The sequence below is a fragment of the Phacochoerus africanus genome, chromosome 8 (genome assembly GCF_016906955.1).
Source record: "Phacochoerus africanus isolate WHEZ1 chromosome 8, ROS_Pafr_v1, whole genome shotgun sequence".
Taxonomy (NCBI): domain Eukaryota; kingdom Metazoa; phylum Chordata; class Mammalia; order Artiodactyla; family Suidae; genus Phacochoerus; species Phacochoerus africanus.
The window spans coordinates 149,459,608-149,472,174 of NC_062551.1; the positions used below are offsets into that span (position 1 = coordinate 149,459,608).

Genomic DNA, 12,567 nt, shown 5'->3' on the forward strand with positions numbered 1-12,567 from the left:
AGTTAATCTACATGTGCATGCATCCATGAAAGGCCGTAAACATAGTGGATAAGAGCTTGTCTCTGGAACCACACTTTCTGTGTTTGACTCCCAGTCCCACCATTTACTGCAGAATACTTTCTCAAAATACTTAACCACTTCTTGTCTGAATTCTCTTGCCTTAAAGATGGCGGAAGTAATCATACTTATCTCTCTAGATGGTTGGAAGGGATAAATAAGTTAAAATACATAAAGTGTTCAGTATAGTACCTAGCATAGACTAAGCATTACATAAGACTGGGCTGCTATCATTATCATTACCCTTGTCAGCGGAGAGATTGCAGTAGTAGTTGAGGTCATGGCCTCAACAGTTAAGTATATGTTTAGCTTTCCTTTGTATTTCTTCTCAACATCCCATCCACTGCTTTCTTATTATTATATAGTACATTTATTGACCCAGTATTAGAATGCAGTATAATGGTGAAGAATATAAGCTTTGGAGTCTCTTTAACCTGGACTAAAATCATGGCTTTCCCTTTTTTCAGTAGGTGATTTAGAGCAAATTACTTAATGTCTGGCCTTTGGTTTCCTTACTTGTAAACTAGAAATAACAATAGCATCATCTCATAAAATTGTTGTTGGAGTTAAATAAGAAAAAGTGATTAGCATAATGTCTAGCACATTTCAAAGTTTATGTTTTGCCATCATTATTATCGTCATCCCGCTTTCCTATCTGTAAAATTGAGGTGCTATAACGTGCTTAGTAATATTGTTCAAAGACTAGATGAAATAATGTATGCAAAGATCTCAGCATGATGACTGGAACAGAGTATATATATCCAATAAATGGTATTGTAAGCCAGTTCTTATTCTTAGATTTTATTTGTATTTCACGTATTGTATACTAATACAGAGTGGGACTATTACCTTAACTTTGTATATTTGAAGTAAAAATACTTTTTACTTATATGAGGTCTAAGACTATTTTCTTTTGTCAGTGGCCCTTGATAAAAAATAATTTTTCTAGATCTGATAGACATTTTGTTATCACTTAATACACTTAAGATAGTTTTCTTGGAGTTCCCACTGTGGCTCAGTGGAAATGAATCTGACTGGCATCCATGAGGATGCAGGTTTGATTCCTGGCCTCGCTCAGTGGGTGGAGGATCCTGCATTGCCGTGAGCTGTGGTGTAGGTCACAGACGCGGCTCGGATCTGGCATTGCTGTAGCTGTGGTGTAGGCCGGCGGCTGCAGCTCGAATTCAACCCCTAGCCTGGGAACCTCCATATGCCAAAAGGGCGGCCCTAAGAAAAAAATAGTTCTCTCTAGAGTCAGTTGATTTTTGTCTTTATTTTGTCTGATAGTCTTTGGTAAATGCCTTAGTTTTTTTTTTTTTTTTTTTTTTTGTCTTTTGTCTTTGTTGTTGTTGTTGTTGTTGCTATTTCTTGGGCCGCTCCCGCGGCATATGGAGGTTCCCAGGCCAGGGGTCTAATCGGAGCTGTAGCCACCGGCCTACGCCAGAGCCACAGCAACGCGGGATCCGAGCCACGTCTGCAACCTACACCACAGCTCAGGGCAACGCCGGATCGTTAACCCACTGAGCAAGGGCAGGGACCGAACCCGCAACCTCATGGTTCCTAGTCGGATTCGTTAACCACTGCGCCACGACGGGAACTCCTGCCTTAGTTTTTAATAATATATTTTAGTTTTTCCCTTTATTAATGTTTATTTATAGTCCGCTGGAAGCCTGTCATTGATTAAAACAATCTTCTGTTGCTAGGAAAGATTCATTAAACTTCATGACCTTAAGTTTAAGGTTCTGTATGACCTACACAAGTATTGTCTAAATACTTGATTTTTAAATAATTATTTTTTTATTGCTTTTAGAAGAAAACAGCTGACAACTCAAAAAAAGAAATGGCCTTTGATCATTGTGTCTCATGCTACTGCTTTTTATTTTCAGAGTGGCAGGCAACATACTACCTTTTCAGCAGAATCAAGTCGGAGTCTTTTGATCTGTTTGCTTTGGGTTCTCAAGAATGCAGATGAGACAGTTCTACAAAAGTGGTTTACAGATCTCTCAGTCCTACAGCTAAACCGGCTATTAGATCTGCTTTATCTTTGTGTATCTTGCTTTGAGTACAAAGTAAGTGATCATTATGCCACTGCAAAGAAGAATAAGAGAAACAAAATGTGTAAAGGAAGAAGAAGGTTTCTTCAATGTGTCTTCTCTTTTCTGATGTTTAAATCTTAGGGAAAGAAAGTGTTTGAAAGAATGAATAGTTTAACTTTTAAGAAGTCAAAAGACATGAGAGCAAAGCTTGAAGAAGCTATTCTTGGAAGCATAGGTGCTAGGCAAGAAATGGTGCGCCGAAGCCGAGGACAGCTTGGTATGTACACAATATCTTCTTCTGGTGAGAATTTTTTCAGTTTCCTTGAACACTGTATCATAGTGATCATTGTCACAAGTCTTCAGTAACAATTCTACACTTTTAAAAAAGTGTTTTAAATGCAACATTGAAATTAACTTGAATAACCATTTCTCTTCAGGAATTCAAGTGAGAATTCCTTTTTTAATAGGGTGAACATATTTCCCAGTTTGTTCTGGATAGTCTCAGTTTACTCTTCTTGCCCTCGTGTGATTAATAATAGCGTCCTGGGAGTTCCTGTCATGGCACAATGGGTACCGAATCTGACTGGGAACCAGGAGGTTGCAGGTTCGATCCTTGGCCTTGCTCAGTGGGTTAAGGATCCGGCGTTGCTGTGAGCTGTGGTGTAGGTCACAGACTCGGCTCGGGTCTGGTGTTGCTGTGGCTGTGGCATAGACTGGTGGCTACAGCTCTGATTCAACCCCCAGCCTGGGAACCTCCATATGCCGTGGGAAGCGGCCCTAGGAAAGGAAAAGAGACTAATAATAATAATAGCATCCTTTATTTTAAAAAATAGATTTTTTTTTTAGAAGCACTTTTAGGTTTACAGCAAAATTGACCTGAAGATACAGAAATTTCCCATATATCCTCTGTCCCCACACCTGCATGGCTGTCCTCCTTATCAATATCTCCTGCCAGAGTGATAGCACTTGTTAGAAATAATGAACCTATGCTGATACTCATTACCATACAGAGTCTATAGTTTACATTATTAATTCACTCTTCGTCATCTGTTCTACATAGCATCATTTTTTTTCTCTTAAAAGTTTCTTAGTTTTGGAGGAATAAATTAGGAGGGTGGGAATAACATATATACACCATTGTATAAAATAGACAATTCACAAGGACCTAGAGTATAGCACAGGGAAATCTGCTGAATAGTTTATAATAACCTATATGGGAAAAAAGAATAGATACATGTATATGGATCACTGATTCACTTTGCTATATACCTGAAACTAATACAACCTTGTAAGTCAGCTACACTCTAATTAAAAAAAGGTTCCTAGTTTTACAATTAATTAATGTCACTTGTATATAAGGTGAAGATATTGCCCATCAAACTCAAATATCAGGAAGAGAAAATAGTTTATTTACTAGCATTTGAAACCTTTTTCTCATTGCTGGTCTCCTACCCATTAGTCACAACTTTGGCCAAGTCACTCATCTCCCCACTTTCCCTTTCTTCATCCACTTATGATTGTTTTGAGATTTTAAAAGGTAGTGTAACTAATTGATCTTATCTTTGTAGTGACCGTGTGTGTGTCAACATTTCGTAAGCCCTAAAGTAATATTATTGCTCAGAGCTCCTTGAGGTCAGGGACATGGCTTAGTCATCTGTGTACATGACATGTACTGACAGGTCAATATGTATTTGTTGACTTAAAATGTGAATGTATGTTTACATGAATGTGTTTTTAATTACTGGTTTTTGATAGGCCATTTAACTTAATGATTGTTTATTTAAGTAAACTTAAGTATCTTTTATGTACTATGTGTGTTTGGAAATTAATAATGAAGAAGACAAAGTCTTTGCCTTTGGAATTAACAGAGCACTATTTTTTCACTTTAGTTACATACAGTTTACAGTGTATTGATTGATTTTCTTTTTGATTTTCTTTTCACTCATTTAGTAGGTACAACAATCCTCTATAAAGTATGGGGAAAAAATAAAGTATGGAAATTAACTTTTATCTAGGTCATTTAATTATTACGAAAACCTAATGAGTAATTGTTACTGTCTTTAAGATAAAGCAAATAAAACTCACAGAGGTAAATAACTTAAGATCATGCCTAAGATCATAAATTAAAGGGCAGAACCAAGGTCTTTTGACTTCCAATTTAGTGTGTGTGTGTATGGAATAAATTGTAATATATAATATGTGATCTATATTATACCATAGCACTTTCTAAGACTTACTGTTGGGAAGAATGGGGCCTTTGAACAGCCGCCATTGTTTGATTGTAAGAAATGAAGTTCTATATGTCAAATCTAAAACAAACAAACAAACAAAAACCTCCGTTGAACTCCTAGATATAGAACACAGATGGGTGGTTGCCAGAAGTGGGGTGTGGGGATGGCTGAAATGAGTGACAGGAGTCAAAAGGTACAAACTCGCAGTTATGCGTAAGTGCTGGGGATGTGATATACAGCACGGTAACTCTCCTAAGTGAAAAGCATCTGAAACTACCTGTGGTGATGGATGTTAACTAAACTTGGTGTGACGATCCTTTTGTAATATATACATATATCACGTCATTGTTACACACCTGAAACAAACATAATGTTATGTCAGTTATATCTCAATTTTAGAATAAGAATTGAAGTTCTCATCTTTGAAAAAAAATAAGGCCTTGCAATTCTTGTTTACATTTAGATACTTAATAAGCTAGATCACCTAGTGATAGACTAAGGAGAAGAGAGACAATTTCATGAAAGAAATAATGAAGTTAATGATAAAAATGAAAATAGATCACAGATGCTTATTTTGTTAACTGTCTTAATAAAGGTATATCTTTTTGCTTTCTTTCATGAAATTTCTTAAAGATAGAGATTTCAAAATAAAAGAGGTAAAGAGAGAAAGAAAGAGAAGGGAAGGGAGAGAAAGCAGAAGGAATATCCAGAGGTGTCCTTTATTGTCTGTCAAATTATATTTGTTTCTCAATACTTTTAAAATTTCTATTTGAACTCTGAGTTTTTGTTTTCATTTTTCTTTCCATCCGCCCAGCCAATTTAAAGTCTCATGTTTCTCAAAAGGATTATTAGTTTTCTAGTTGAATGCTTGAAATCATGACTTGATTCCGTTATTTAAATGCATATTTCTCCACAATTTTCAATGCATTCTCCACTTCTGCTGGATTTGTATGAATCAGTTCTATCGCTGCTGCCCCTTAATGGAGCCCATATGATTCACTCTGCCTTCCATCCTAGAAACCTCTGGGGAGAAAGTTCCTATCATCCTCCTGTCCTACCTTCTAAGGGCCAAAAATAACTAATTACTTTAGGAATCCTTCTTAATTTGTTTGTTTATTACACAGAAAGTTATCGAGTTCTCAATATGTGCCAGACACTTTATCAGTACCTGACATAAAGTGGTGAACAAAATGACATAATCTCCATTCTTTTTTTTTTTTTTTTGGTCTTTTTGCCTTTTCTAGGGCCACACCTGTGGCATATGGATGGAGGTTCCCAGGCTAGGGGTCCAGTTGGAGCTATAGCCGCTGGCCTACGCCAGAGCCACAGCAACGCAGGATCCGAGCCTCGACTGCAACCTACACCACAGCTCACGGCAACACCAGAGCCTTAACCCACTGAGCGAGGCCAGGGATCGAACCCGCAACCACATGGTTCCTAGTCGGATTTGTTAACCACTGAGCCATGACGGGAACTCCATCCATTCTTAAGTAGCTTATATTCTTGTGGTCGTAAGTGCTATGGAGAGAGAGAAAGTAAATTAAGAGGAAATGAACACTGTAAACCAGCTATGATGGAGAAAATAAAAATCATTTTTTTTTTTTTGAAAAAAAGAGGAAATGAAGTGTTGAGGAGTTGAGGAAGGCCTTCCTGTGGAGGTGATGAATAATTGGCTAGTAAAAATTTGTGAAAAAAAAAATCAGGTGAAAGGAATAACCATCACATCCTAAGTCAGGAACATAAGTAACGAGACTGCATATACAGTTGTACACAGACACGCAGTAACGGCAGTGTAAACGAGAGTGGAGAACGGTAGGAAATAAGGAAATGCAGGGTCTTATAAACTATAGTTAAGATTTTGGGAAAGTCAGTATTAGAAAATCTGCCTATTTAAAAGCGTGTTTATTCCACATTGTAAGTCAGCTATATTTCAATAAAAAATTTTAAAGTGTGTTTTTGTGTTACACGTAGCAAATGTATTTCTTCTGTAATATCGTAATTTTGAAGAAAAAGCACCATTGTTAGGTTTTTCTACTTGTACTGAAGATAGAATGTATGAAATTAATAACGTTGTGTTGTATTTGTTTGCAAATATATACATAGGATATGATCCAACTGAAATAACATTTTTTTTGGTCTCTTTTAGGACCGCATGCACGGCATATGGAGGTTCCCAGGCTAGGGGTCGAATCAGAACTGCAGCTGCTGGCCAGTGCCACAGCCACAACAATGCAGCATCTGAGCCGTGTCTGTGACCTACACCATAGTTCACAGCAACACCGGATCCCTAACCCACCGAGCAAGGCCAGGGATCAAACCTGCATCCCCATGGATACTAACTAGTCAGATTCGTTTTCACTGAGCCACTGTGGGAACTCTAAATGACATTTTAAATATGGTTTTGAAATTTGTTTGACAGAGAGAAGCCCATCTGGAAGTGCCTTTGGAAGTCAAGAAAATCTGAGGTGGAGAAAGGATATGACTCACTGGCGTCAAAACACTGAGAAGCTTGACAAGTAATATACTCTTAAATTTTATCTTACTGATAGGCTTGTTGGATTTCAAATGCAAGAGGAAAATGATTTTAGTATTATTTTATTAGGCATTCAAATCTTAGAAGACAAAATAGTTTTATTTTATTTTTAAATTTTAGATTTAAAAGAATTTGGGAGAAGAATTTTCCATATGGTATATAGTAAAGCAAAGAGTTACACATTTTAAATGTTACTCCATTTCCCTCAATAGCCCTCCTTGGAAAATGTATTCTGCAACTTTTTTTTTTTTTTTTAGTGGTCACATCCACGGTGTTTGGAAGTTCCAGGACCAAAAATTCAATCCGAGTCATAGCTGACCTGTGCCTCAGCTATGGCAATACCAGATCATTAACCCACTGCACTGGGCCTGGGATTAAACCCTCACTTCCACAGTGGCCCAAGCTGCTGCAGTCAGATTTTTAACTCACTGCACCATAGTGGGAACTCCTTTGCAACTATTTTTAAAACATACTTTGGGTATCACTCTGAACTAAATAGCTCAAGAATGATAAAAAAAAAAAAATAGAAAACTAATCTTTGCCCTCTTAGAGTTTAAAATATAAAGAAAGACAAACAGTACAAGTGTTCCACTTCTAGCACAGAGGTAAACTAGGTCCACTGACTGACCCCACTGCCAAAAACAACTAAAAAGGCGCTTTTATGAGTCCAGGATCCTAAAGGACTGCATCTTCAGCATAAAGGGACCTGGAAATAAACCCTTCTCACTGCCCAGGTGACCACAGGTAAAATTGCTTGGCTTGAAGCTTGGCATTGTATCAAGGGGCTAAAATTTGCCTGAGCATTTGCACTTTCGAGTTAGCCCTCAGGTGCCTTGATTGGCCAAAAATTCTTTGAGAAAATGATGACCCATTTATTCGGGTTCGCCTAGTACTCCTACTTTTTGCAGTGACTGTCCCATCCCAGGGAACCCCTCAGTCCTGTCCTGAAGTGATCCAGGATGATTGATCACCCTCCCTGAAAATCAGCTTCAGCCTGGGCTTTAGAGGATTCTCACAGAATATTAATTAGCTCTCAGACAGTAAAACTGTGAAACACAGGAAGCAAGGCCCTGCGCGAGCCAGCAGAGGGGAAAGCAGCAGACTCAGTACCATTAGATGAGTTTGGAATTCTCGGAAACTGCTTAGTCTTTTTAGGCTGCTTTGACACAATAGCACATACTGGGCCACGTTTAAAAACAGAAATTCATTTCTCACAGTTGTGGAGGCTGGGAAATTCAAGATCGCAGCAGATTTGTTGTCTGGTGAAGACCTTCTTCTGGGTTACAGACTTCTCACTGTGTCCTTTTATAGTGAAAGGGCAAGCAAACTCCCTGGACTTTTTTTATAGAGGCTCTAATCCCATTCATGAGGACTCCGCCCTGATTACCTCATTACCTTCCAAAGGCCTCGCCTTCTGATACCATTACTTTGGGCACTAGATTTTCAACATTGGGAGAGGGACACATCTTCAGACCAGAGCAAATACTGAATATACTATAACTATGTTAAAATTCTTTTTTGTTTTGTTTTTGTTTTGTTTTTTAGGATAGCACCTGTGGCATATGGAGGTTCCCAGGCTAGGGGTCAAATCAGAACTACAGCTGCTGGCCAATGCCACAGCCACAGCAATGCAGGATCCCAGCCGTGTCTTTAACCTGCACCACAACTCATGGCAACACCGGATCCTTAACCCACTGAGCGAGGCCAGGGATCGAACCTGCAACCTCATGATTCCCAGTCAGATTCATTTCTGCTGTGCCACAATGGGAACTCCAGAATTCTTAAGTTTTAAGTGTCTGCTTTTCTGTTCTCTTTGTCCATTTCCATGTCTTTTATTTTTCCACATGTGTTATATATGTTAGAAATCACAAAGCTCCCAGATACTATGATTAATGTATTGTTGTATTTCGGCACTCATGTTGTGTGTTCTCTTTGCTTATCTTACTATGTTTTAAGGAAGGCTTTTTTGTGTGTGGGAGGGTATTTTTCTGATTCTTTTTGTTTAAATCATTTTTTTTCATCATTGTTCTTTACAAAATCTCCCTAGGATTTTTAGTTTGTTTGTTTTTGGTTTTGGTTTTTTTTTTTTTTTTCTTTCTGCTTTTTAGGGCTACACATGCAGCTTATGGAAGTTCCCCAGACTAGGGGTTGAATCAGAGATGCAGCTGCTGGCCTACACTACAGCCACAGCAATTTGGGATTCAAGCCACATCTGCGACTACATCACAGCTCACGGCAACATCAGATCCTTTATCCACTGAGGGAGTCCAGGGGTGGAACCCACATCCTCATGGATACTAGTCACGTTCATTACCACTGAGCTACAACAGGAACTCCCTCCTTGGAATTTTAAATTTGAACATTATGTATTTTCTTTTCCAATTTAGTTCTATGTTGTGTTTTCTCCTTTAATTTTTAAAGTGGAAATTTCAAAACCCCTTCTCTTTCAGGGTAGTAATAAAGATTCAGAGAGTTGAACATCTAAGAACTTTTCAAGTTAGCATTTTGTATGTCCTTGTACTTTTGCTTTGCTTTATGTGTTTGGTCTACTTGGATGTAGTATATAGTTTCTTTATTTGTATTACCACTAAAACAAATGTCAGCTTTGCCCATAAAGCATGTCATTATTCTTAAGTTTTATATTTTCATTAAATAACATTTCTGTAAATATTGGTATTTAAGTAAACCACTGTATTGCATCAAGTTTTGTTTCTAATGAGTGATTCCATCCAGAGTTTCACTGAAGAGTTAAATCATTTTCTTTATTAAAATTTTTGTATCAAAAATTAGGGGGAATTAGAGGAAACTTTTTTAAAGGACTTTTACCCTAAATAAAAAATCAAAATTGAAAATCTTTGAAATGGTAATATGAATATACTAAACATTTTGGATATTGCCGTACATGAAAGCAGTCCTTAATACAAGCCCACATAGCACCACCTAGTGTCCGTGCCATTCTGAATAATGCAGTGTTTTTCCTGTGTTGATTGCATCTGAGAGCTAAATATTTACTTATACTTTTCTTTTTTTTTTTCTTTTTTGGTCTTTCTGCCTTTTCTAGGGCCGCTCCCTTGGCATATGGAGGTTCCCAGGCTAGGGTTCTAATCAGAGATGTAGCCACCAGCCTATGCCAGAGCCACAGCAACGCAGGATCCGAGCCATGTCTGCAACCTACACCCACAGCTCTCGGCAACGCTGGATCCTTAACCTTGCTGAGCAAGGCCAGGGATCGAACTGGCAACCTCATGGTTTCTCGTCGGATACGTTAACCACTGTGCCACGACAGGAACTCCCTAAATATTTATACTTTTAAGGGCATAATAATGTAATAAGATGAGTAAGTCTGTACTGGCATGGTTAACAAAATATAGTCTAAAACAAAACATTTAAAACTATGTTAAATATTGTCTTTTTCCTTATTCTCTTGTAACTTGGCATTTTGGAAAATATTGAAAAATTTTGTTCTGAGTTTTTTATTTCTGTGCATCTTTTTTTAAAATTTTTTTTATTTTCCCACTGTACAGCAAGGGGGTTGGGTTATCCTTACATGTATACATTACAATTACATTTTTTCCCCCACCCTTTCTTCTGTTGCAACATGAGTATCTAGACAAAGTTCTCAATGCTATATTTCTGTGCATCTTTAAGTCTTTTCTGAATTACAGCTTTATTGCCTTTTCTAAAAGGGAAATATAATTTCTTATAATATTTTGTATTAGGTCAAGAGCAGAGATTGAACATGAAGCACTGATTGATGGAAATCTGGCTACTGAGGCAAATCTGATCATTTTGGATACATTAGAGATTGTTGTCCAGGTAAGAACACAAAGAGGAGGAATTTAATATAGTATAGATTTGGTAAATTGGGGTTGGAGGAAGAACTTTTTCCTGAGCCATATAATTACATTTAAATATCAGTAGTTTCTAAAAGTTATGTCCTTGCTCCTCTTTTTTTCTCATTTAAAACCTATCCATTCTTTTTCCTCTGTTTCTTCTCTTACCCAAATCCTACTGGGTTTTTTTTCCTCGAGGTCCTCCTAGATCTTCCTTTATTAATAATTTTCCTATTTTAAAATTTATTTATTTGATTACAGACATATTTTATCTCCCGAACTGAATTGCAGTTATATCTCTATTTTATTTTTATATTTTAAAATTGTAGACAGTTTCTGTAACAGAATCCAAAGAGAGCATCCTTGGTGGGGTGCTAAAAGTGCTGCTACACAGCATGGCCTGTAACCAGAGTGCAGTTTATCTACAACACTGTTTTGCTACTCAGAGAGCCCTGGTTTCAAAGGTAGGTTATTTTTGTTTTAGTTTTATTGGAGTATAGTTGACTTAAAATGTATTAGTTTCAAGTGTACAGCAAAGTGAATAGGTTATGCATATAAATATATCCATTCTTTTTGCCCATATAGATTATTACAAACTATTGAGTAGATTTCCCTGTGCTGTACAGTAGATTCTTGTTAATCGTCCACTTTATACAATAGTGTGTATATGTTATTCTCACCCTTCTAATTCCTCCCTCCCCACAGTGGGTTCACCTGTGGTAACCATATATGTGATTTTGAAATCTGTGAGTTTATTTCTGTTTTATAAATAAGTACTTTTGTATTATTTTTATTAGATGCCACATATAAATGATAACATATGATATTAGTCTTTCTCTTTCTAACTTCACTCAGTATGATAATCTCGAGGTCCATCCAGGTTGCTGCAAATGGCATAATTTTGTTATTTTTTATGGCTGAGTAGTATTCCATTCGTCCTTATACATTTATCTGTTGATGGACGTTTAGGTTGCTTCTATGTCTTGGCTATTGTAAATAGTGCTGCTATGAACATTGGGGTGCATGTATCTTTTTGAATTATGGTTTTCTCTGGATATATGCCCAGGAGTGGGATTGCTGAATCATATGGTAGTTCAATATTTAGTGTTTTAAGGAACCTCCATACTGTCCTCCAAAGTGGTTGCACCAATTTAATTCCCACCAACAGCATAGGAGGGTTCAAAGTTGAGTTATTTTTGTACCTGCTGTTTCATCAGACGTTAATTTCTTTATTAACATTGTCTAAGATCATTTGACACATTCGTTGATTATATTTTTATAACTATATATATTTATAGTTAAAACTTTAGTAGTAACCTGAAACCCTTGATTCTTGTTTGCCTTTTCTCTACTGCTTGCCTTTTGGAATTTCTTTTTCTTTTTGGCTGCACCTGTGGCACATGGAAGTTCCCAGGCCAGGGATCGAACCTGTACCAGTGCAGTGACAATACCAGATCCTTAGCCTGCTGTGCCACAAGGGAAATCCTGGAGTTTCTTTCTTAAATGGATTACCTTTATCCAGCTTCTGGCTTTAAAAAAAGTGTTTCTAATATGGATTAGGGCCTGAAATTAATAGCTTATTTTAAATATGGGACTTTCCTTATTTTCTCTTTATCTTGTTTTGAGTGTTCCTTATTGACTTGATTTATCAAGAATTCAATGTTAAGTAGTTCAGTTCATTGAAATTATCCTACGGTAAATGGAGTTACTTTTGTTTGTTCAGCTACTTCAAATAGTTATTTTCTATGCTTGTTTTTCCCTGGAAATGTGTATATTCTTAAATCTTTTTTTTTTATTGTCTTTTGTCTTTTGTCTTTTTAGGGCCGCACCCGTGGCATATGGAGGTTCCCAGGCTAGGGGTTGAATCACAGGTATAG

The 12,567-nt window shown here is 37.2% G+C and overlaps 1 protein-coding gene across 4 annotated transcripts in view; it reads left to right on the forward strand.

Annotated features, from left to right (window-relative positions):
- Nucleotides 1-12,567, forward strand: part of DOCK7 (dedicator of cytokinesis 7) — a 225,551-nt gene that overhangs the window by 171,385 nt on the left and 41,599 nt on the right. For all 4 annotated transcript variants that reach the window (XM_047788826.1, XM_047788828.1, XM_047788827.1 and 1 more), the window contains 5 exons: nt 1,944-2,126; nt 2,235-2,370; nt 6,744-6,840; nt 10,577-10,673; nt 11,020-11,154. In XM_047788826.1, the coding sequence (XP_047644782.1) occupies nt 1,944-2,126; nt 2,235-2,370; nt 6,744-6,840; nt 10,577-10,673; nt 11,020-11,154 (648 nt within the window). The remainder of the gene's footprint in view (nt 1-1,943; nt 2,127-2,234; nt 2,371-6,743; nt 6,841-10,576; nt 10,674-11,019; nt 11,155-12,567) is intronic.